Source organism: Muscardinus avellanarius (assembly GCF_963383645.1).
Source record: "Muscardinus avellanarius genome assembly, chromosome: 4".
NCBI lineage: Eukaryota > Metazoa > Chordata > Mammalia > Rodentia > Gliridae > Muscardinus > Muscardinus avellanarius.
Genome location: NC_137789.1, coordinates 108,588,724 through 108,615,526, shown reverse-complemented (window position 1 = coordinate 108,615,526; position 26,803 = coordinate 108,588,724). Strand labels below are relative to the sequence as shown.

General features: G+C 40.5%; 1 protein-coding gene across 1 annotated transcript in view; it reads left to right on the top strand.

Annotated features, from left to right (window-relative positions):
- The window catches only part of ANK3 (ankyrin 3), a gene marked incomplete at both ends in the record, with an annotated part of 351,101 nt that overhangs the window by 166,668 nt on the left and 157,630 nt on the right, over window positions 1-26,803 (top strand). The window contains 6 exons of the mRNA XM_080694807.1: window positions 5,168-5,266; window positions 13,709-13,906; window positions 16,542-16,640; window positions 20,561-20,659; window positions 22,618-22,716; window positions 25,469-25,666. Coding sequence (XP_080550933.1) covers window positions 5,168-5,266; window positions 13,709-13,906; window positions 16,542-16,640; window positions 20,561-20,659; window positions 22,618-22,716; window positions 25,469-25,666 — 792 coding nt within the window. The remainder of the gene's footprint in view (window positions 1-5,167; window positions 5,267-13,708; window positions 13,907-16,541; window positions 16,641-20,560; window positions 20,660-22,617; window positions 22,717-25,468; window positions 25,667-26,803) is intronic.

Here is a 26,803-nt window from a genome sequence, read left to right as displayed (position 1 = left end):
TGTTTTGCATCTTGAAAATGTGAGAAGGGAACTGTCAGGGAATGAGCAGGATGGGCAAGGCAGAGAAACTGGCATAGAAGAAATGATGGGAACAGAAAAAGATAAGATTGAACCAAGGTCTGAGGCAGGGGCTGACTTGAGAAGTTTGTGAATGCTAACCTAAAGAAATTAGGCTTTGGTCTATGCCTGTAATCCTAATCATTTGGGAGGCTGGGACAGAAAAATCACAAGTTCAAGGGCAGCCTCAGCAAATTAGCAAGATCTTGTTTCAAAATAAAAAGGGTTGGGGGGGTATCTTAGAAGTAGAATACACCTGGGTTCAATCTACAGTACAAAACACAAAATACAAAACCGGACATGCCAGCATTTGGGAGACTGAGACCGGAGGATCGTGGTTCGCGGACAGCCTCAGCTACTTAGTGAGGCCCTCTGCAACTCAGTGAGACCAGGTTTCAAAATAAAGAGTAAAAAACAGGGCAGGGGGTATAGCTCAGAGGTCCAATGCCCCTGGGTTCCATCCCCAGACCTGCAAAAAAAAAAATTAAAACCTAAAAGAAGAATTTAAACTTGACTGAGGAGTGAGCCACAGTCGCCAAAGATCTCTTTGAGCACGGGGTCTCATACTCAGAACCATGAACCATGTTACAGAATAGCAAATGATGACCCACACCAGCTTCACAGCTAAAAAATCAGTTCAAGTTCTATTTATCTTTTTAACAAAAGATGGATATGACATAAAGTCATTGCTAATTTTCTTCTCTTTTTAAACTTGAATTGAATATAGATCATTAAGTGACATAATTTTCAGTCTCACTGTGAGATGGCTAGTCTTGGCTCACTAAAAAACCTTGATGCAAACCACACACACACACACACACACACACACACACACACACACACACACACACCATAATGCTCTTTCAACTCCAGATGCTGGTTTTCCCCTGACTTCCCAAAGTCCAGCAGCTGGGCCCGCGCTCCCTGTGCAACCGGAAGTCATGACATCTCAGGCAGCTTCCGGTTGAGGCAGGGTTCTGCTAGGAATTGGGCTAGCTGAAGTCAGATGCGTTTCCAAAGTGCCAGATCCAATTTGTAGAAGAACGAAAGGAGAAGATCCTGCAAGAGAACCACCCTGGGAAAGGCTGTGCTTGAGGGCGCACTTTGCAGCTCAAGGAGAAGGAGCTTCGGCCTTAGAGACCCGCTGACTTGCTCATGGTAGCCCGATGATGAGAGGTGCAGTGCTCAGAACAGCAGCACCTCACCGCTCCCCACTGCTGAAAGCCACGCCTCTTAACACCCAGACTTTAGGATCCACATGGTTCTGAAGAAGAAGGAAGCTGAGTGGCTGGGAGATTGAGTGGCGGGGCTGCCTTCATCATCCCCCACACCCTAAGGTGTCACTGGGCTGTCTTACCTACTCAGTCCTAACAGCTACAACCTAGTTCTGAATTTAGTTTGTGCGGGCTTAGATGAGCAATTTCATCTCTTTAAGCCTTAGAGCTCTCATTTTAAAATGAAGATTGTACCTTTGTTACAGAGGGAATTGTGGGGGGGGAAATGATATGATGTATTGATTTTACTTTGAAGTAATACAAAAAGAAGGAGAAAAGGTCAGAAAAGAGGTGAATTGTGTTGACCACGAAGTGACAGTTGGTTTAATTTAATCTGAATATGTTTGAAATTTTCTAAGATCAAAACTATTTATTTATTTATTTATTTACATGTGATACTAGAGATTGAACCCAGAGGCATTACACCTCTGACCTACACACCCAGCCCCATTTTATTTTTTATTTTTAATCAAGGTCTCACTAAGTTGTGAGGGCCTCACCAAGTTGCTGAGGCTGCCTTGATTCTGTGAACCTCCAGTTTCAGCCTCCCAAGTATTGGGATTACAAGTGTGCACCACCCTGCCCAGCTCAAAAGTTTTTTTAAAAGATGAAATCCACAGAAAACGTGCGTCAATAAGCAGGGACAGTATATTTTAAGGGACTAAGAAGGTAATAGTTGAGATAGGATGTTGCTTTTAGATAGCCAGACATTTTGCATTTAGTAAGTAGGATTTTGCTTTAAAAAAGATAATGTTCAAGGATCAAAGAAGTGAGTTAAAATAATTATTGTCTCAGGTGACCATAGTTTGAAAATGTCTACATATAGTCATCTTTTCTTTCCTAAGAGAAAATGAAAAAATGTTTTTGACCTTTTATTTCGTAAAGGACAGTCTCTGTACCGCAGTCTGTGTGAATTGTTTTCATGTGGTGAAAGGTAGAGGTGATTATTGTGTTATTTCTCTTTCTGATGTGTTCAGGTTTTAAATTACTAGGAAGAAGACATTTGGACTTTGTGATTTTTTTATATATTCCAATGTTTTGTTTCATTTTATTAACAGAATGTCATTTCCACTTGAAAGGCTGCTTTACTTTGGTTTATAAAAGGCAAGTGTTTAAAATCAACATAAAAGGCAGAATATATTTAAATGTGCTCAAAGGATGTTCAAATCAGGACATATGTTGTTTGCAAGTCAAATTACATTTTTAGAGAATATTAATATTGTTGAGATCATATTATTAGTTTAGAAATAGGGTAGTATCTGCTTGCTTATACATTAAAATAATTAGACACATGCCTGTAAGCACAGCAACTCTGGAGGCTCAGGCAGGAAGATCACAAATTCGAGGCCAGTCAAGGCAACTTAGTGAGACCTTATCTCAGAATAAAACATAAAAAGGGCTGGGCTGCCGGGTGTGGTGGCGCATATTTGTAATCCCAGTGCTTGGGAGGCTGAGACAGGAGGATCGCACAGGTTCAAAGCCAGGCTCAGCCACATAGTGAGGCTCTCAGCAACTTAGTGAGACCCTGTTTTCAAATAAAGTGTAAAATAGGTCTGGGAGTATAGCCCGGAGGTAGAAAAGCCCCTGGATTCCACCCTTAGTACCACACACACAAAAAAGGGGGGGCTGGTGATATATCTCAGTGGTATACTACTCCTGCGGTTGACCCCAGTATAGCTTAAAAAAAGTGGAGGGAGAGGAGAATTAGGCTTACTTTCCATATGTGCCCCAATCTTAGAAAGTGATTTGAACATACTGAATCAAAATTTTTATTTGTGGCAGTTGTTGTTTGGTTTGGGTTTTATTTTATTTTATTTTATTTTATTTTATTTTTGGGGGGTGAAGTTGTACTGGGAATTAAAAGCCAGCTCTTTTTTTTTTATTTATTTTTTATTTTGAAACAAGGTCTCACTAAGTTGCTAAGGGTCTTGCTAAATTACTGAGGTTGTCCTCTAATCTGTGATCCTCTGGTCCAGTCTCCCAAGTACTAGGATCACAGGCATGCACCACCATGCTTGGCTGATAAATTTTTAGATATGATCAACCTCAGAGTCACAGCAGCAGAAATATTCAAATTGGGGTGTGTGTGCACTCACATGAGTGTGCTTGTGTGTGTTTGTGTGAGCATATGAATTCCTCTAGAGGGTATACAGTCAGTAGATAGTTTTACAGTCACTAGATAGTTTTAAGGGAATGACTCCCCATTTTATCAACTCCCTGCGGAGTCCTCTTACCCTCCTACCTGTTCCTGAACATTTGAGAGGCTCAACTCTAACTCCTAGCCAGGTGGCCTGGCAGTGCAAAGACTTCCAGGGGGAGGAGCAAAAGAGAGAATTCAAAATATTGGTGTCATGTGGAGAGCTACATGACTAAAGGATTCGGCATCAAATGAAGGGCCTGGTGAGCTTGTCTTGTGATGATGGATGACAGAAAGGCACTTTTGGTCGAAGATGATCAAGTGAAATTTAATATAAAATTAAGATGGAGTTCAGAGAAAGAGAGTCAGCGACACTGCTTTGATAAGTCTGCTATCCGTGAACAAGGTTTCTCAGCACTAACATCTAAAACAAAAGTTAGGGATGATACTGAGACTGAATTCTGTCTCTAAGTAAACTCAATAACAGATTATAGACTAGCTATGGCTGGGCATGGTGGCACACGCTTGTAATCCCCGCGCTTGGGAGGCTGAGACAGGAGCATCGCACGTGTTCGAAGCCAGCCTCAGCTACTTAGTGAGGCTTTCAGCAACTTAGTGAGACCCTGTTTCCAAATAAAATATAAAAAAGGTCTGGGAGTATAGCACGGAGGTAGAAAGCCTCTGGATTCCACCCCAGTACCACCAAAATAAATAAATAAATAAATAAATAAATAAATAAATAAATAAATAAATAAACAAACAAACTAGCTATGGAAAATATAACTCATTAAAGGAGGATTTTAATATGTCGTATAATCACAAGATTTTAATATTGTTTATATTTTGATAAGGATGTTTGAATAGGTATGATCATCCTAATCTGATTTATTTTTTAATTAATTAATTATTTAATTCATTCATTCATTCATTTTTGTGGTACTGGAGATTGAAACCAGGGGCATTCTGCCTCAGAGGTATACTTGCAGCCCTATTTTATTTTTTAGTTTGAAACAGGTTCTCACTAAATTGCAGAGGGTCTCTCTAAGTTATTGAGGCTGGCTTTGAACCTGCTGTCTTCTTGTCTCAGCCTCCCAAGTACTAGAATTCTAGGCATGTGCCACCACGCCCAACTCTAATCTGACTTTTTTTTTATATTCTTAGAAGCTTGTGTTCTCAGGAGATCTTTAAAGCTTGCTTAAATGTAAACTTATATATCTTTATGGCAGAGAAATATGATGTGAATATCAATAGGTACTCAAGTGTAAAACTATTTTAAAATAAAATAATATGGGGGAAATGGAATAGAAATAGAAATGCAAGAAGAAAAAGAATCAATATAAAAATCTCATCATGAAGTTGTATTTTGAAAGTTTATTCATATGCTTTTTAAATGGCAGTATGAAATTACATACAGTATTTAGATTCCATTGGCTGTTTTTTAAAAAGTAGTAGAACAGTTATGTTTTAAATGTCAGTACTCTAATATGTGGGAAGTCAGATACTTTGCAAATCTTTAAGGCAATGAAAAAAAATTAATTCTCAATTTTAAAACATGAGCTTCCTTTAAGAGATACATGAGCAAATGTGTATAGTGTATCAGATGCCGTGCCAGTTCTTGAGAAACACAGACCGCCTTTCTAGAAAGTACCATCGGCTCTCCCTGAAGACGTTCACTGAAGATGTTGCCTTTATTCCTCAGGATGGTCTGACACCGCTGCACTGTGGGGCTAGGAGCGGCCATGAACAGGTGGTGGAAATGCTGCTTGATCGAGCTGCCCCCATTCTTTCAAAAACCAAGGTAATTTCTTTCCCAGTATCTGGACATTAGACTGTATTTAGCTTTGAATCATTTTGCTGATTATTTAATTGAGCCTTTTGAATCGCATAGAAAAAAAAGTAGGTTTAATTTTGCAATTAAAGTAGCTGTGTGCGTCAGATCTTCGGAGAAGCTCAACACAATTTGGGGTTTTTGAAGCTTCTGTGTCGAGTGCACTATACCGCACAGTCATTTTGTGTGGGTTGTTTCTGTTCTGTTTCAGGAATAGTTACCACTTGGCTTTGCCCTAGAGAATTTTCATTGCTCGGAAATAATTGCTTGTTGGGTTAAAAAAGACTGAAGTATCTACATTCTTTAAAGTCTTGGTGCTGGCTTGCTTTCTCCAGTCTTTCAATTTATTTCTTAAGAGTCCACAGAACATTAGAAGTCAAAGATACCATTTACCAGAGAAAGATGGGAAAATCTAAAAAACTACCTTGAAAGGGCCTTTGGAAAAATTGATACATCTGATAGGAATACATAAGATTGCTTTAAAAAAATCAGTGTTTTATTTATTTTTTGTGTATTTTTTTGGTGGTACTGGGGTTCCTGGAAACCCTTCTACCTCCGGCTACACTCCCAGACCCATTTTTATATTTTTATTTGGAAACAGGGTCTCTTAAGCCAGCGCTTAAAGCTTCAAACCTGCGCGATCCTCCTGTCTCTGCCTCCCAAGCGCAGGGATTACAAGCTGCGCCACCACGCCCAGCAAAAAAATCAATGTTTTACTAAATATCTTATAAGTTCTTCTAATTATATAGCCTTTTGGCTCTTGAAAAAAAATATTTGTAATTTTTTTTGCAGTACTGGTTTTATTCATTATTTTGAAACAAGGTCTCACTGAGTTGCAGAAGGTTTTAGTACCTGAGGCTGTCTGCAAACCCATGATCCTCTTGTCTCGGCCTCTCAAGTACTGGGATTACAAGTGCACCACCACACCAGGACAAGAGCCTTATTTGTAAACCATATCAAAGAAACAGAACACGTGATTTTTTTTTTCATTTTTCTTAGTATTTCCTCAGCAATTCTAGGAGACTAGGCAGGGAAAGATGGTTTGAACAATTCCATTGCTCATTTGAAATGCAAGATTTAGCCGGGTGATGGCGCACACTTGTAATCCCCACATTTGGGAGGCCGGGACCAGAGGATCGTGGTTCACAGATAGACTCAGCTACTTAGTGAGGCCCTTTGCAACTCAGTGAAACCCTGTTTCAAGAATAAAAAGACTAAAAAATAGGGCTGGGGTGTGGCTCAGAGGTAGAATGCCACTGGGTTCCATCCCCAGTAACACACACACACACACACACACACACACACACACACACACACACACAAAGGAAATGCAAGATTTAGGTTGGTGAGCCATTATCAAAAGAATTAAGCAGACACAAAATTTGTATTGCATATGATGATACCCAGCTTTTTTCTTTTGCATCATAGGGGATTGAACCCAAGTCTTTATACATGCCAGGCAAGCACTCTATCACAGAGGTACCTACCTCCCTATTATATTATCTCTGTGTGTGCATTTATATATATGAATAATATATATATTTTATAAATCATAAACAATAATATGTTTATTATACATAAAGATTTATTTTTGAGACAAGGTCTCATTAAATTGCCCAGACTGGCCTCCAGCTTCTGAGCCTCTTGCCTCAGTCGTTACAGTAGCTGTGAGTACAGGCAAGTGTCACCACACCAGGGGTATCTTAGCTCTTAGAGTGCTTCTCATCTTCACCGTTCTATGTGTTCTTTTTCTTTCATATAGCCCACGTCTACTTCTCTCCACCTCCACTGCCTTCTGAGCCACATTATCTCTCATTCAACCATTTTGATGGCTTTTTATTGGTTCTTCATTTCTCCTCTTGCTCCTTTATAGTCCAGACTTCCCTTTGTATTTGCAGCCTTATAAACTACCAACCAAATCAGGTCAGTCACCTCCTTCAAAATCCTCTAATTAAATCCCATTGTTCTCTTTAAAATAAATTTTTATTTTGTCAAGTAATGCAGGTATGGTTAACATCAAATAGTTGTCCCATGTTTTTTCTTATTATTCTTCATTTCACTATTGATTGGATATTTTTTCTGGGAAATCTTGTTTTTTTTTCTTCCTTGCTTTTGATCTTCAAGAAAATTTTCTTGTTCTCTGATAGATTCTTAAAGCATTCTGTTCTTGTTTCATGGATACAATGTTTTCTATTACTGTTCTGATGACATTCAAGATAGCTTTTTAAATTTTTATGCCTCTCATATTCCTTAATTCCTCTGTCAACTGGCTTGCTCCTTCCTTCCTTCCTTCCTTCCTTCCTTCCACCCTCCCTCCCTCCTTCCCTCTCTCCCTCCCTCTCTCTCTCTTTTTCTCTCTCTCTCCCTCCTTCTCCCTCCTTTCCTTTCCTTTCCTTTCCTTTCCTTTCCTTTCCTTTTTTTCTTTGTTTGCTTTGGTATTTTATTTCTTTTGGAGGATTCCCACAGATGTCTGTACCTGATCATACAGATCAAGCACAAATACTTGAGTAGAAGCTCTGTGAGAGTGTAGACAGTGCTCGTCGTCGAGGTTCTAGGTCATAGATATCCTCTAATGTCAGGATTAAGGTGTTCTTTCATTTGGGCAGTATAGTTTTTGAGAGATATATCCTCTAATCTTCTATAGTGCCTACTCGTGTGAATACCTTCTGAGTAAGGTAAAGGAAAAGGAACTATCCTTTATGAGTAGTTTAATCATAATAGTGATAATTAATACTTATATGGTGATTACTACATAGGCTCTGTATGCTATACATCATAGCTATTGAATACTCCAGTGACTCTGTGAGATACCCATATTGCTGTTGTTTTCTTTTTATAGAAGAGGAGCATGAAACCTAAAGAGATGAGTAGCTTTCTCAAGATATCTCATTTATGGCAGAGCAAGGATTTGAATCCAGATCATATCCCTAACACCTATATTGTCCTTCCTTTTCTGTGATCACCTGTTCTCAGTCCATATCCCCAGCAGTACCTTTTGCTCTGTACGATTCCCGAGTATGAACCTCTTTGGTTCACCTTCCCAGAGACTGAACTCCTGGTTTCCTGCAGGGTTCAAGTGCACTGTCATCTGGCTTTGCAGTGTTGGGAAGGGTCAGGAGACCTGACAACTTCATACCCAGACTTTGAACAAATGCTGCTTTCAGCCCAATGTCCTGTTTCTTCTTCTAAGGTCCTGTTTTACCATATCCCTGCTTTTTAAAGATTTGAGAAACAAATCAGCTTTTCTCTACCATACCCAGAGTTGTGCTGGAGTCATGTTGTATCAGCCCACAGAGCTGAATTTACATCTCCCTTCCCATTTTCACATTCTGCAATCACTGTGGCGGCTGCAACCTGATCATATGGGAGGTCTGTTCACCATGGAAATTAGCAAGTGGTGCTAATGATACTTAGGCTTTTCTTTTTCTAAAAGTTGTTTGTTAAGCATTAGTCAGCACGGAACTGATGCTTTCTCGAAAGATGCTTAGGTTTTAGCCTTTCTCGTCTGCTGGATGCATCACCATACTTAAGTCTTTCTTTTTTCATATTAAAATATGTGCACCAGTACTTGGGAGGCTGAGAGAGACAGGAGTATCACAGGTTTGTAGCCAGCCTCAGCTACTTAGTGAAGCCCTCTGCAGTGTAATGAGACCCTGTTTCAAACTATAGAATAAAAAAATAAGGCTGATGGTATAGCTCAGAGGTAGAATGTCTCTGGGTTCAATCCCTAGTACCACAAAAAAAAAAAAAGTATAGATATCACTCTTTTGATGTTTCCTTTCCCATCTTGTATGTATAAATGGGGAGTGTTTCAGACAACATTCTCACTTCCATGACTCATGAAGTCTGACCACACACAACTTAAAGGAAGGTAAGATTTATTTGCTCATAGGTGAGATTTCAGACATTCGGGCCATGTTAGGTCAAAGCTTAGGACATGGCTGTGGGAGAGAGGGGGGCGATGAGGGAGGAAGGGAAGGAGAGAGAGAAAGAGAGAGAGAGAGAGAGAGAGAGAGAGAGAGAGAGAGAGAGAGAGAGAGAGAGAGAGAGAGAAAGACACTCTGCTTTCACATCATGGAGGCCAGAAGCAAAAGAGAGAACAAGAGGAGGATGAACCATATATAATCCCCAGGAACACCCTGGCACCCTTCCTCAACCAAGCCCCACCTCCAACATGGCTGCCTACTCTCTGTCAGGTCTTAGGGGATGTTAACCCAAGCCATCACATGGAGGAAAACACATGCGCATACCTTCATTGATCATACCGTTTATTGCTTCTTGATGGAATTTCAGAGAGGAAAGATGCATCAGCTGCAGTTAACCACGCTTCCTCCTGCAGTTAGGATAAGCTCCTTACCGAGCTCCAACTGCCTCTCAGCCTCATCCTCCCTCTTGGCTCACCATCTCCCAGCCACCCAGCCTTATTTTCTTTCAAGAATATTCCAAGTTTATTCCCGTCCAGTTTGCTTGGCTTGAGTTTCCTCAGCTTGACCCAGATCTCTTCAGTCTCCACTTAGTCTTCTTTCTCAAATGTCTCTCTGATGGACCTTCTCTTGACTATTCATCCTTCCTGCCCCCACCCTTCCCTAAATCAGTATTATTTGACCAGATTCAATTTCCTTTGGAACTCTTAACACCATGTTAAAAATATCTCTTAGTTTATTTACTTGCTTGATGTCTGTGGTTTTTTTTTATAGAATACGAGTCAGACATACCTAGACTAGTGTCTAAATATGTCTAATATGTGTTAGTACTTTAATATTTGTCAAGGGAGTATTGACTGAATGAATACATTCCTAGCTTTAAGACAATCTGCCGAATCCTTCAAGACTTCCATTATGCCTAAGAAAGCTCATCATACTGGATCCATATTTTCAGGTGCCATATGTAATATGACCCATTTCTTTAGGGCAGATCTCTTTTTGTCCTTTCCCAAGGACCTGTAAGTTTCCCACCCATGCATCAGTATGTTGTGTACCTTTAGATATTCCTCTTTTATTATTGACACTGCCTTCCTTTTCTGTTCTCCACTAAGTCATTTGTTCTCCCTGATTTTGTTTCTTTGTGCACTTTATGTTTTCCTCTAGGATTGTATCACAACACATAAAGTGAAGGGATATTTTGGCAGAAGTAGGCCAATGTGTATGCTCATGGGGATCTCAAATGGGAAATGTCCCCACCCTTTGCTGCACCTGAGCTTCTGCTTTGGTTCAGAATGTCTGAGGGAAATGTTTTAGGCAAAATTTCCTGATTGACAGTGTATGAAATCTTTAAATTTACATAAATTTATTATGCTTCTTTTGTACATGCAGGACTCTCTGCTGGGCAATATGGGAAAATTATAACCATAGTCTCCTGCCTTCAAGGAAAACAAATAACTGAAATATGTGGCAATGAGTAAAAATACCATGAGAGTCACTGGAGAAGTTATATTACTTTTTCATGTCTTGAACTCTAGTTTATGTTATTCATTGATAAATTAGGCAGAAATAGCTTGGCCCAGAGAATTCAGAAACACCCGATTCATTGGTAGATATTTGTATATATCATTACTTTGAGAATTCATTGATGACAACATTTTTGGAAAACTAATTTGCTGTCACTTTTTACCCAAAATATGTACAATTATATTACAGTGATTATGAAGCTTCTCTTGGTAATTGGATTAGCTAGGAATTTCCCAGGCTCCCATATTTTGCCTCCATACTTAAAGGAAGCCTACTTAAAAAGACTGATATTTTATTACCTTGTTTTGCTTTAATAACAGAATGCCTACTGAATTCTAAATGTCATTCTAACCTTTTTTGTCATTGTTGTTTCCCTTTGGCAGTACTGGGGATGGAACCCAGGGGCATTCTACCTCCGAGCTATACCCCAGCCCTATTTTTTATTCTTTATTTTGAAACAGGGTCTCACTGAGTTGAAAAGGGCCTCACCAAGTAGCTGAGGCTGTCCGTGAACCAGGATCCTCTTGTCTCAGCCTCTCAAATACTGTGATTACAAGCATGTGCCAACACGCCCAGCTGTTTTTTCCCTTTGTGGTGGGATTAAACCTAGAGTTTAGAGGCTGGGCGTGGTGGCGCACGCTTGTAATCCCCGCGCTTGGGAGGCTGAGACAGGAGGATCGCACAGGTTCGAAGCCAGCCTCAGCTACTTAGTGAGGTTCTCAGCAACTTAGTGAGACCCTGTTTCCAAATAAAAATATAAAGTAGGTCTGGGAGTATAGCCTGGAGGTAGAAAGCCTCTGGGTTCCACCCCCAGGACCACTGCCCCCCCCCAAAACAACCTAGGGCCTGGAGCATGCATCTACTTCTGAACTACATGTACTAAGTCTCATTTGAACCTTTTCAAATATCTTCTTTATCGTTTTCATTTTTTTTTAATTTTTTGGCAGTACTGGGGTTGGAACCCAAGGGCATTCTACCTCCAAACTACACCCTCAGCCCTATTTTATATTCATTATTTTGAAAAAGGGTCTCACTGCATTGCAAGGGCCCCACCAGGTAGCTGAGCCTCCCAAGTGCTGGGATACAAGCGTGCGCCAACACGCCCGGCTTCTTATTTATCTTTGACTCTATTCATTTCTGCTCTGAGCTCTTTAAATGAATTTTTGACTGATCAATTAATACTGTACATGATTTACACAATTAACTATTAAAAAAAATCAGTTGATTTTATTTATTTTTGTGGTGCCTGAGATTAAGCCCCAGGGTATTCTACTTCCTTGGTTTTATTTTACTTTTTGTTTTGAAACAGAGTCTAAGTTACCATACACTGGTCTCGAACCTGCCATTCTCCTGTCTCAGCCTCCCAAGTTTTGGGGTCACAAAGTGTGCCACCACGCTGGGCTAACCCAAGTCATTTAAACTGAGGCAAGCAGTATTAAGTTGGCCAGTGCCCTGCATTTCCTCATTATTGACACATGGGGGCACCAGATCTATAGAAATAGGAAAAGTGTGCATCGATGTGAAATGAAGTGTTGTAGTCACACTTTTTTTTAATCATTATAGTGGTCAGTTGCTAGCATTAATAATCTTATATAAGGACAAAATAAATAGCAGTTCAATAAATGCCAATTTTTTTTTTTTTTGGTACTGGGGGAAGCCCTTCTACCTCCGGGCTACACTCCCAGACCTATTTTATATTTTTTTATTTGGAAACAGGGTCTCTTAAACCAGCATGGCCGGCTTCGAACCTGCGCAATCCTCCTGTCTCTGCCTCCCAAGCTCAGGAATTACAAGCGTGCACCACCACGCCTGGCTAATAAATGCCAATATTTTGCCCTTAATTTTTTCTTTCAGTCTTAAAGAAGAAGTCCTATTCATTAAGAATGCAGTCAAAGCAGGGTGTGATGGTGCACACTTGTAATCCCAGCATTTGAGAGGCTGAGACAGGAGGATCATGGTTTGAAGCCAGCCTCAACAAATAGCGAGGCCCCCCACTACTTAGTGAGACCCTGTTTCCAAATAAGAAATAAAATTGAGCTGAGGATTTAGCTAAGAAGTAAAATGCCTCTGGGTCCCTGGTGCCACAAAAAACAACAACAAAAAAATACAGTCAGGCCAGGCTTGGTAGCACATACTTGTAATCCTGGTACTTGGGAGGCTAAAACAGGAGGAACACAGATTTGAGGTCAGCCTCAGCAATTTATTGAGACTCTGTTTCAAAATAAAAAATGAAAAGGGAGCCAGGCGTGGTGACACACGGTTGTAATCCCAGCATTCGGGAGGCTAAGACCGGAGGATCGCGGTTCACGGACAGCCTCAGCTACTTAGTGAGGCCCTCCACAACTTAGTAAGACTCTGTTTCAAAAATAAAGAATAAACAATAAGGCAGGGAGTGTAGCTCAGAGGTATAATGCCTCTGGGTTCCCTCCCCTAGACCTGCAAAAAAAAAGGGGGTGGGGACTGGGAGTCTAGCTTGGAGGTAGAATCTCCCTGGGTTTAACACTACTTCTAAATCAAGAAAAGAAATTATCCCTAACACTTGATAGCAAAAGTGGGAGGGGCCAGTTATAAAAGTAGCTGTACTTCAAAACAACACCAACACCTTTTAAAAACATAAGATATAGCCGGGCGCGGTGACGCATGCTTGGAATCCCCGCGCTTGGGAGGCGGAGACAGGAGTATCGCGCTGCTTCGGAGCCAGCCTCGCTGGCTTAAGAGACCCTGTTTCCAAATTTAAAAATATATAAAATAGGTCTGGGAGTGTAGCCCGGAGATAGAAGGGCTTCCAGGAACTCCAGTACCGCCAAATAAATAAATAAATAAAATTTAAAAAATAAAAACATAAGATATCTCCGTGTGGAAAAACTAGAGTTTTTATCAGTTCGTACTTGTACCTTCTTCTATGTTTGGGACTTTTGTGTTTAAAAGGTAAGACACCAAGCCTTGATTTCCGTCTGTGTTCTAGAATGGATTATCTCCGTTGCACATGGCCACACAAGGGGATCATTTAAACTGCGTCCAGCTTCTCCTCCAGCATAATGTGCCCGTGGACGACGTCACCAACGACTACCTGACGGCTCTGCACGTGGCTGCCCACTGTGGCCATTACAAAGTCGCCAAGGTTCTCTTGGATAAGAAAGCGAACCCCAACGCCAAAGCCCTGGTGAGCGACTCCCCCGCGAGCCCAGCCTGGGGCGTCTCGCTGATAGCACACCACCGTGCTTGTGAAAGATTGCTTGTATAGGGGGGAAATGGAAGGCGTCCATTGAGGCAGATGTACTTCTTGTCAGTCTTTCTAAATGGACTTGTAAATCGACAAAACCTTCTGTTTCTGATGTGAACAAAGCTCATGGAACTAAACTGTTAACTTTTTAGGGTTACCCTAGTGATATATAAATGAAATTCTGTGACTATACAATTCTTTTTAAAAATTGAGGGGCTCAGCCTCATTTTACTGTAGGTAAAATTATACTTCTGTGAGTTAAACAATTGATTTTGAGCCAGATGTGGTAGCACATGCCTATAATCCCAGAATTTGGGAGGCTGAGACAGGAGGATTGCAGGCTTGAGGATAGCCTCAGCAGTGTAGTAAGCAGTTTGGCAACCTAGCCAGATCCTGCTTCAAAACAAAATAAAATTTAAAAAAAAAAAAAGGGAGCTGGGGTGTAGCTCAGAGGTAGAATGCCCCTGGGTCCAATCCCTAGTACCATAAAAATATATATTTGTTAGAAATCTAAAAACCAGGCAAAATTATCAAAAAATTATACCTAGGAATATGTGAGCTGCAATTATATGTTAACCTTGTAAGTTAATGAAATATTGCCTATCATGTTTGTTAAGGTCTGAGATGTTAGGGTTTGGAGGTGAGGGTTACTGTTTGGGGGAACTGTCCCCAGGGACCTTTGTTAGGCTCCTGGAAACAATTCCCCTCAAAAAAAAAAAAAAAAAAAAAAAACCATGGGTTCTTATCCTAAGCTAAGGATAGATATACAATAGGCCAGACTCTTGCTGAAGATTAAAGGAGTTTATTAAAAAGATAGAAATACAGAAGATAGTTACAGCCCCATGCTAAAGCATGAGGGGATGCTTCAAATGAAATCACCCAAAACACAAAACACGGAATAGCCTTTTTATAGACACGACATCCTCCATCTTGCTTTTTCCCACATAACTCTGACATAGGTAAAGTCCATCCCTTAATTTTCCTGCCGAACTCTTAGTTTACACCCAGGTTTCTCCTTTCACAAAGGTCAAAGGTTGATCCCCTCCTCCCATCCTAACTAGATTATCAATTATTATGTAAGCCTGTCTTTAGAATGAGGAAGTCCTAGCTCCCCTTCTCTTTCCACTTGCTAATTACTTTTAGCTAGGTTAATTTACATGACAATAGCTGCTTGCTTCCTGGACAAACCAAGTCCTTCCACAGGTCTGCCCTTTCTCTTCTATAAAATGATTTTTGAAATATATTTATCAATAATCAGAGCTTTCTCAAATCTTCCTAGGCCATTCCCAATACTGGTACAGTTTTCCTTTTGCCAGTCAAATTTTGGTCTAATTTTGTAGTTTTAACTTCTAAAATGATTTATTCTTTTAACTCTTACCTCTGCTGTATTTTGGTTTCCTCACCAACACAGCATTTGTTGTCTTTGAAAAAATAAATGGTCCCAACTGTGTAAGCTGTTTAAATTTAACTCAAAATGAGCACCCATGTGTAGGATAGAAAAATATGTCACTTAACATTAGGGAAAACACATGAGATTACTGACAATCTTGAGGAAAAGCCTGTCATCTGGTCAACCCTTTCGAGCAGGCCTATGTTTCTTCCCAGATGTGCAGTGGCCTTGTCTGAATGGATCCATAGCACCTCTGGGGTTCTCTGAAATGTAGAGGGGTCAGGGAAGAATGAGGAGAGAGGGATCTCTAAAACCCCAGCCCCATTACTATTGTAATTCTAACTACTTTTACCTAAGAGACTTTTCAAGAGCTGCTGACCTGCCCATCTGTCAAAATTAGAAGGGAGGAAAAGAAATTAGCAGCCATGACTCACTTTTTCCATACAAGAAAAAAAAGGTAAGAAGAGTCTTAAGGCAGGGTGTGAGCTCTTGTTCTCATTTTCCTGACTCTGAAGATTTCACAACATATAGACGTTAGAACCAGTCATCTCAGGTGGACTCTGGCCAGGGAAATGGTCTCAGAACTTCCACTGAGGCACCTGGAATGACTTTGACCTAAGTTTTTATTGTAGACTTGGTATTTTATAGTTCTCCATTAGCTGGTAAAGTAGGTGGTGTGGTCTCGGTTATCAGGCTCGATCATTTGGTGGGTAATTTGTTAAAGAGCAGATTGCTTTATTAGATTAAATATTAAAGCAAATGATCTATGTAATGTTGGGTCATTCAAATTCTTGCTTGCTTAGAATACGCACCTACTGGAATCTTAAAGGTAGAGAGGACATGAAAACATTTTCAAACTGGTCTTAAGGTGGGAACTGGCATTGGTGGAATTCTGTGAGGATACATGTGGGCACAGCTGTTTTCACTGTGTGTTTGACATGAGGTATAAGAGGGACATTATTTGGGAGAGTGAATTCCAAAATAAAATAAAGATGTGCGTGACCATTTTGCCTTAGCTACCAGGAGTTCCTGTCAAACATTCCCTTCACCTTGAAGAGCCAACATTCTGTTTAACCCCCAATGTTTTCTGTGTATTTTGAAGTTTTTCTAAAACATTACCACACATAGTGGAGTTGCATTTCAGTGGAACAGAGTCAAGCAGATATGTGTATTTGTCCCTTGCAGAATGGCTTTACCCCTCTTCATATTGCCTGCAAAAAGAATCGAATTAAAGTAATGGAACTCCTTCTGAAACACGGTGCATCCATCCAAGCTGTAACCGAGGTGAGTGGAGTGGGATCTGTGAGATTCCTGGGGTGCTGAGAGATAGAATTCCAGCGCCCTATCCAGGGACCAGCTTGGTTTTGTTTGGGGATCTTTGCCACAGACCACACTTCAAAGTCTCCACCGAAAGAGCTGCCAGGCATTAGGAGGAGCAGACAAGAGTGTGGGTGGCTAGGTGGATGAGTACTGATGCATCCCAGGACTAGAAATACAACCCAGAATACACGCTCTAGGTGAGTGGTGCTGTTACTGAAGGCACAATGTATGTGAAATCTTAAAACATAGCACTTTTCTCTACTGACGCTGTCTCCTGTGCAGCACTTGGCAATACTTGCAGGTATTTTAAATTGTCACAGCTGAGCCAGGCATAGTAGTGCATGCCTATAATCTCAGTACTTGGGAGGCTGAGGCAGGAGGATTGCAGGTTCAACGTCAGCCTCAGCAACTTAGCAAGACCTTGTCTCCAAAAATAAAAATAAAAAAAATAGTAATAAGGCTAGGGGTATCACCTGGAGGTAGAAGGCCCCTAGGTTCTACCCCCAGTACAACCAAAATAATAAATAAATAAAAATTGTCACAACTGGATAGTGTTTGATTGTCATCTCTTGGATGGAGGGCCATGGATGCTACTAAACATTTCTGCAAGGTAGTAGAGAATCTCCTACTGTCAACAGTTGTCTGTCTCAACGCGTCCAGTGTCCTAAGGTTGAGAAAGTCTGTGTAACACAACTACTATTTCTGTAAAGTAAGGGTTGCCCTGTCTTAAATCTCAAAATCAGTGAAACTCAGAGTTGCTGAAGTTAGTAAAGGATCAGCTCTAGGTGTCCTTCATGTGAGCCATTCAGAGAAACCAGTCATCAGAGTCAGGATGGAGCCTTCAACTGGGCATATCCAGCTTAGCACCTTCCTCTCCAACTTGTCCCCACTCTCCATCTCTCAACACTCTGGTCTCTATGGGATCCAGCCATTGGTACTTACTGAGACTCAGTACGCTCCTGTTCACGTACATATGTCACATCTACCTTTTTAGGCTAATTATGCACGGTTTTCAGGACCAGATCTGGACCACCTTCTCCAGGAACCCCACCCCTTCACTCCCTGCCCTGGACTGGGTGCTTCTAGCAGCAGTCTCCTCATCCCATGTACATTTCTACCAAAGCCCTTACCCTGCTCTCTGACTCATGACTCAGCCACTCCCATGTCACCGCAGAAACCCAAGGCTCCTTGGAGACAGGCCGAGTCTTCCTGGTCTTCACACACCTACAACATCCAACTCGCTCATCCAGTTCTGTTGAATGCTTAGTGCTTGACATAAAAATGAAAGTCTAGTCTCTTAATTGTTGCTTGGCTTCAGGTTCCTACCTGCAAATAGAATATTCACCTTGAATTTTTAATATTTATAGTTTTAAAATATTAAAACTTAAAAATACTAATGCTGATTTTCTCTCATAACTTCATGTGAGACAACCTATTATATTAAATATAAAATAGTAAATTTATTCTCAGTGTATATTCTCAGTCTATTCTGAAGGTTAAACTAGACTCTGAGATAAATGATCAATTTTTGAGTGATGTTTGAATAAGTGTCCAGAGGTGTTGGCCGGTGATGAGAGGCTTCATTGCCAGAGCAGGGCTTGGGGGCGCATGCCTGCAGTCCCAGTACCTGAGAGGCTGAGACGGGATGATCACAGATTCATGGCCAGCCTCAGCAATTTAGCAAGGCCCTCTGCGATGTAGTGAGACCCTATTTCAAAGATAAAAGAAAATAAAATAGATCTGGAGGTTTAGCTCAGAGATAGAATGCCCCTGGGTTCAATTCCCAGTCTCACACACACACACACACACACACACACACACACACACACACACATGAACTGGGTGCTGTGTACATGTATATTTTTATTATACTAAACTTCCATATAATATGTGGCTACAACCCACCATTAAAAGTATATTTTTTTAAAAAAGGATTTCAAACTCAGGCTCTGCCTTATACAAATTCTAAGGACTCCCCCTGCTGATGGGAAAAGGCACCAACTAGGAAATAATTCTCATTTTTTAGTATGTGAAACCTGGACCCCCAGAGTTACTCTTCTTTTGTCTTTTACTTCACTTTTGTAGTGTAGAAATCCTTTCAGATTTATTTATTTACTTATTTACTTATTTAGTCTTAAACTTTTATTGGTGCATTTTTTTTTATTTATTTATTTATTTTTTTTTTTTGGTGGTACTGGGGTTCCTGGAAGCCCTTCTACCTCCGGGCTACACTCCCAGACCTATTTTTACATTTCTATTTGGAAACAGGGTCTCCTAAGCCAGTCGGCTGGCTTCGAACCTGCGCGATCCTCCTGTCTCCGCCTCCCAAGCGTGGGGATTACAAGCGTGCGCCACCACACCCGGCTATTGGTGCATTTTAATTATACATCATAGTAAAGTTCAAAGGGATATAAACTTGCATGTACTTGTTATATTTCAGATGGTTTTTGACAGTTTTTAAATTTTTGTTGATATTAACTACCCTACTACCTCCCTTTTTTAAAAAAAAAATAAGCTTTTTCTACCCATATTAATATTTTAAATCAAAATTATGATATCCTGTCTAAGCTTCATTAAATTCTGAAAAATTAAAAGAATCATTTCATATAAAAAGCAGAAATACAATCTTTTGGCAAAATTACTGACTTCAGATTTTATTTCCCTTTCTTATTTATCCACTCCACCTGTTTCTCAAAACTGCAGGCATATTCGATATAAGATGCCGTTGAATCAATAAATTCTGCTTTATGGTGAATAGTTTTCAGGAGGGTTTCTAGGATATGTGTGTAGAATTTGAAGCAAACAAAATTTAAATCTATTCTAGATACCACTGTAATATTTTCCCTATCTATATTGCCTTAATTTGTAATACTCAGAGTTAAGAAATTATTTGATGGAAGCTACTAATGGCAATTTGTTCATTTATTAGAGGTAGCTTTGTGTTAGGTACCCTGCTCTTCGACGTGTAATATACTCAATTTATTTTGAGTGCATAGAAGTTATTTTTAAACCCCAGAATAGGATTTGAAATAAAACTTCAAGTTTTAGAATCTACCCCTTCACCCCATACATACATGAGGGGCGGGGAGAGGCAAAAAAGAAAGTTTAGTAGTAGAGGAAAAGGACCTTTAATGTATTGCTTTCTCAGTTTTTTCTTAGGTATATATCATAAGTATGAATGATAGGCAGGCTTGGTGGTGCATGCCTAGAATCCCAGTACTTGCGAGGCTGAGACAGAAGGTCCACAAGTTCGAGGACAGCCGCAGCAAGGAGACTCTCATCAACCTAGCAAGACTCTAAAATAGGGCTAGGAGTGTAGCTTGGAGATAGAATGTCCCTGGGTTTAATCCACAGTAACACACACACACACACACACACACACACACACACACACACACTATGAAATACATCCTCTTTCATCTTTAATGGATATTATATAAGCCGTTCATAATCACAGAAATGCCTTTAGGAAAATGATGAGTATATGTTTATAGAACCTGACATATCCAGGTGTGGTGACGCACACCTGTAATCCCAGTACTTGGGAGACTGAAACAGAAGAGTCGCAGGTTTGAAGCCAGCTTTAGTAACTTAGCAAGAGTCTCAACAACTTAGCAAGACCCTATTTCCAAATCAAATAGGTATGGGGTGTAGCTCAGAGGTAGAATGCCACAGGGTTCAATCCCCAGCACTACAAAAGAGATTAAAAAAATAAAGAATCTGTGATATAATGGTAGATGTTCTGATATATTCTAGTCCAATCACTAAACTGGTTAAGATGGATGGATGGGTAGGTGGACAGATGGCAAACAGGCATCTGTTCACAAGGAAAAACCCTTTTGATAATAAACCTACAAACCAGTATTTTCTTCTTTTCCCCTTAGTCGGGCCTTACCCCAATCCACGTCGCAGCCTTCATGGGGCATGTAAATATCGTATCACAGCTGATGCTTCATGGAGCCTCACCAAACACCACCAATGTGGTACGTATCCAAAGAAGGTTTGACTGTGAGTTTTTAATAAAATGGAAAAAGTGGCTTTTATTTGCTTATTTTATTATAATTAAAATAATTACTATTTAATTTGACTACTTACAAGGATAGACTTTGGGAATACCTTCGGTTTCCTTTATTTTGAAGGCAAGATCCATTCAGTTGCGGGTGGGCTGCAAATTGTTAGGACTTACAAACTGTCCATTAGCATTACGAGTGCATTACTACTGCACATTATGTTTTATAAAGTGTTTGTGGGGGAGTATAATAGAAGCAGTAGAAGGTGTGGCATGTCCACGCAGTGGTTCACACATTATCATCAGTTCTATGAAGGTGCAGTTGCAATGGCTTGAGGAGGATCTCACACCAGTGCTTCTCCACGGTTCAGCAAAGCCATGTGACTCTGAGGTTTTGGGTTGTCAGGTGTTGGCCTCACACTAATAAGCACAGCTGTCAAAACCACAAGTCACCAAACTTAACACCCTCAGTGTGCATCTGGCATTTGACGCCGTTTCACGGAATTTCAAGTAGGACATCATCATAGTGCTAGCACACTGGACCACAAGCTAAGAACACTCATTGGACTCTTGAACAGAAGTAAAAATAAGCAGTATCTGGCACAGAAGGGGCAAACCTGGGTGAGTCCCCCACACACTCACCTTGAGGGAGTCCTCCATGAGGGCTGTTTATCCTCCAGCAACTCCAACTCGCACATCAATACACAAAAGCAATCGCTATCTTACCTGAAATACCATCTTTCCAGGTACTGAGTCTTTCTAAATATTCTCCTTTGTAAAGAGAACACTGGATAGCAAGCCCCTACACCTTTCCAGCAAATGCAATAACAAGTTTCCTGAGAGATTGGTCTTCCTGTCTCTCCATGAAGGTAGATGCATGGCTATAAGGAAAAGGTTTATTTGTAAAATTTTTTAAAATGCAAAGCTTAATTTATAAAATTTTATAAGTGGCCAGCACTTATGTGAGAAAATAGATTCGCTTTTTATTACCTTTACACTTTAGTGTATCCACATTTTCCATCTTGTTTTTTTTTATTTTTTGTTAAATAAATGGATAAATACTACAAATTAAAGCCAGCTTGGTGAAAATGTAGGGAGGGGTGATCCAGTGGCAAAGAAAATGGCCTCTTGGGATAATGCCAAGCACTAGGAAGCCAGTCTGTGAAGATAAGCAGGGGCAGAAACCAACCGCAGATAAGCCGGGTCAGGCCCTTGGATGAGTTTCTGGTGCCCATGCAATGTTTCATTTCTAAATCTGATTAGTCTAATTAGAATTTAATTTTGAGTTCATAGTCAACATTCAAAAAATGAAAAACCTATGCAGATATCCACACTGCTACTTCTTTTGAAAATAAGAAGGTAGGTATAGCCAGACATGATAGTATACACCTGTAATCCATTTTGCTAGGGAGGCTGAGATAGGAGGGCCACAGGTTCAAGGCCAACATCAGCAACTTAGGCCCTGTCTCAAAATAAAATAAAAAGGCACTTGGTTCAATCCCCAGTGCCATGAGAGAGGGAAAAACAAAGGAAGAAATTAGGAAGGTGTGGTGTGATCTTTACAAAAACACAATTACAACAGCAGCCTGTTGGTAGGGGGTGGGGCTGCCCCCTTTTGAAAGGTGCCAGGCTCTCCTCACCTGTCCCGTTCATTCATTTACTCTCTGTTCTGCATTCACCTTTTCAACCAGAATGAGGCCTTTCAGTACACTACTGAGCCACACTTCAGATACTGTCAGTGACAGCCCACAGTCTGGTTCCTATAAAAATTTTATGTATTTGATTTCCTATCCTTTCAATGAGGAGAGGCTTAGGGTGACTTATTTGAAGTTAACAAAAGAGGCTCCTTATAAGCTATAAGCTTTATGCCAAGGAAAACATGCCACTCTTCTTCAGAGCTGCAGTTAATTTTCTTTGGCTCATGTTTCCCAGAGAGGAGAAACGGCTTTGCATATGGCAGCTCGGTCCGGCCAGGCTGAAGTCGTGCGGTTTCTGGTTCAAGACGGAGCTCAGGTAGAAGCCAAAGCAAAGGTATGTGCAGCCCATGACAGGGTTTGCTACCAAAGGAAAAGTCTTGGATTTAATAAAAGCCTTTAGACATACGCATGTTGTTTTCCCAGATAGAGAACAACCTCCAGGAACAAAAGTCTCTATGCAAGTAACATGGTTTAAAAAAAAAAAAAAAACCTTTCCACATTTGCTGATTCATTTATGTTACACAATTAAGTAGAATAAGAACATTGTGCCAGAAACTGTTTGGTAGATTGCTAGCCCCTAACAGGTTAGGAAACGGATCTAGAGCTAGTGTTTGCACTACACAGAGGAAGGCTTATACACAAAGCTTCTAGAACAACCACAACTTGGAGGGATACTTGAACCAGTTGGTTTGACTTATGTCAGCTGGCACAGCCACGAAAGGGAAAAGGATGCTTTTACTTTTCCTCTGGAAACTGTGAAACCATAAACCCTGAGACTCAGATGAGAGCCGCTTCAGGGATCTGCCTCTACCTGTAAGAAGAGGGTGAGGGTTGAGCGTGGGTGTTGCCCGGTGGTGTGCCTCCACAGGGAGCCTGTTAGCTGCCTGTTTGGGGACAGATAGTTGGTCTAATTATCAGAATGACAATTCTGTGAAGAAACATAAATAAATACATTCAAAACTTTAACCATTTAATTCTAGCCCACAATCATAGATTAATTCATAAACCCTTAACTTTTAAAAGCATAAAATCTTGAACCACTTAATTGTACCCTACAATAGGTATAAGTACATTTTATTGTCATTTGCATCATTTCTAATTTCGGGTGTAATGTCAGGGAAGACATTTGTGAAGCAATTTGTGTAGATGCCTGAGCTTTTATCATTTTAACCCAGTGTATTCAGCTATCTCATTCAGTCGAATTTAACAAGAAGGATCTGTTTCTACCAAGGCTCTAAAGCTTTCACCTTGTTATTCCTAGAGAAAAAGGAAGCCTTTCTCTTCATAATCATAGTTTGCCTATTAATTTATTGCTTAATCATATACTTAAAGCAATACAAATACAGGACAACCTAGTAAGGTAACGCGGACAAATATACCACTGTGGGAGCAAACCCCTGGGTCTCCGTCAGCGTGAGATGCTCAGATGAGTACGAGGTTGGGACAGGTCTCAGGATCCAGTGCACCGTGCACCATTTATGGATCTGAAGATGATTTGAATAGCGAGGTCAGCAAACTTCTGCAAAGGGCCTGATTGTAAATATTTTAGGCTTTACAATGTACACTCTGTCACAGGTACATAGTTCTGCCATTAGTGTAGTGTGTGAAAGCAGCAGTAGACTGAACATAAATAAATGGGCATGGCTGTGTATGAAAAAAGACAATTGACAGTGGACTTGGCCCCTGCGTTACACTTTACTGACCCCTCAGCTGGAGGATGTTGGTTATTCCAATAAACTGGTTAAATGGAATTATAAATATAGTCTGCTATCCACCACAGATGATAAGAAACCTCATATTTCTATTTCATAGTTGCGTAAAAAATACCGTGACTAGGGAATGGTTTCACCCCCAGCTGAAACCACAAAGGATTTATACTTATTATTTTATTAAAGAGGTAGTAAATATAATGGTTTAAGAGCCCGGTCTCTTTAGCTTGACTGCTTGTGGTTGAATTGTGGTCCACTCTTTAGGATCTGTGCAACATTGGGCAAGTTGATCGACATCTCTTTGCCACATTTCCTCATCTTGAGTCCTCATCTAGAAAACGGGAATAACAGTTATTGCAGTTTATAAGATGGTTGTGAAGATGAATGCATTAGTATAGGTGGAGTAATTCAAGCAGAACTTGGAAAACACTGGATGTTCTGAAAATGTTAGGTGGCCATGTGGCAGTGGTAGAAGTAGCTGGTGTCTTATTTTGCACCTGTCTTTTCCCATATATATATATATATTTTTTTCTCTTTATGGCCTCTCCTCAAACTATTCTTATGCTTCCTACTAGTTACATAGTCCCTCTGGCTTTGATCCTGACCCTTTTCCAGAACAGTGTGTTTTCTGTTTCCACTTCTTTCTACCTTCCCTGCTTATACTACTTACCTAAGCCTTACCATATTTCAGTAGGAAATTCCATTTGGAGGACCACTACAGGGCATCTTTGGGCAAATTAGGAAGCGGTGTCCCTCCCACTAGGGAACAGGACCCTAAGGGTGCAGGACCTGGTGAGTGTCACAGGCCTCTGGGTGAACTGTAATGATGTCGCCTCAATTTTAGGGAGGTAGATACAAGCCATGATGCACCGCTTGGCAAATAAACCCCATCATTCCTCCTGGCAGAGGACCATTGCACTAGTACACCTATACAACCATAGGATGCCCTCCTCTTCCTCCATTCTTATCATTCCTTTCAGGCAGGACCAATAAAATAATTCATATTATTATATGCATAATGGCGAGTAGAGGTCTAATAACCCTCCCAGCTATGTGAGTATTACTAGAGTCCATTCTTTTATCCTCCCCCCCCTCAAAAGTCACTGGAACTCTGTGTCAGGTGGTGGTGGGAAGAATTTAAAGATACACCTGCCTTTCAGTTTTCCTAGTATGTCATTCTAAAGGTATTTAAGAAGCTTAGATCCACCATCCACACATTTCTAAACCTTGTAGAAAAAGATAAATGAGATTCCTTTGGGCATTAAATCAAAGAGGTGAATGTGTCTCTAACTGCAAGCAGCTAATGTAATGAATTGTTCGAAACAGCACCACTGGTTTCTGAGCTCATCAGTCTTGCATTTCTACCTTGCTGTTTAGGATGACCAAACCCCACTCCACATTTCAGCCCGGCTGGGGAAAGCAGATATAGTTCAACAGCTGTTGCAGCAAGGAGCATCTCCAAATGCAGCCACCACTTCTGGCTATACCCCCCTTCACCTCTCAGCCCGAGAAGGGCATGAGGACGTAGCTGCGTTCCTTTTGGATCACGGAGCATCTTTATCTATCACAACAAAGGTATGAAAGCAAGTCTCAGAATCCTGCTGTATCCCTCCAAAGTACACCCTCCTTACAGTCCCTGCATGGTAACATGGTACCAGGTACCAAAGCTATACAAAAGCATCTATACCTGAGATCCCAGAGTATCGTTAACATGGACAGCAAAACCCTGGTGTGTAAAGGAGAGTTTTTATATTTTGGGAAGATTTTTTTTTTTTTTTTTGGTTTTAAGTTTCTCAATATATCATCTTCTCGTGAAACCTTACAGATATGTAGAATTCTAGAATCAGAGATTTTTTGCAAGCTATGATAGAGTTAAATGGTAGTTTGAAAACAGTGCTACCAGTTTCTCTTGCTGAGGTCAGGTACACAAACCACACTAACACAGCTTAGTAGGTAGATGCTTTTTATTAAAAGATGTGTTTTCAGTTTGGTTTGGTATACTGTTGCTGTTCATTCTGTAGTCATTATTGCTATTTTGTCTGATTTATAGTTTAATTTTCTTGAGTCAACTCTGATATCCTGGAGTAATAGCCTGGCATCCAGTTGATCTGCAAGCACAGAATGCAAAATATGGAGCGCATTTCTCTTGCAATCCTAACATAAACCTAGCAAGTGTAATAACAAGATGAATTGGCCTCTGGCATGTCTTAAGTAGCTAGTAATTGGAGCTCTGGCTAAGAAGGATTAATGTATAATCAATGCAGAAAATAATTACAAATACTTAGAAAATCATCCCAATAAATAATGACTGCCTCAGTATTTATCTCCCATGATTCATTTGGCTCCTCAGTTGAGTTAAGATGCAAGTTCTTGGATATCATCTAATTTGTGAAATGGAATAATGGGTGATGGAGTTGGAGTGCCCCTAGCCTTCCACCATGCCAGCTGCCTAGTGGCTATTAGTTTGTGACTGTTTTATGAGCTCATATATTTTTGAGACCCTCAAATCCCTGATGAATGCTTAGGACCCTCCCTAATGGTGACTGACTAGTAGATATCTAGATCTTCATTGGAGTTGGAAGCAAGGGAGTGCAGCCATGGGCCTCTACTTCCTACATGTCATGACTCAGTTCACCAAAAATGGCAAATGTGAGGGAATTTCTCATTCCCACTCCTGAAGCCTAGGGAATGCTTCAGGATGCAGTCACGGGG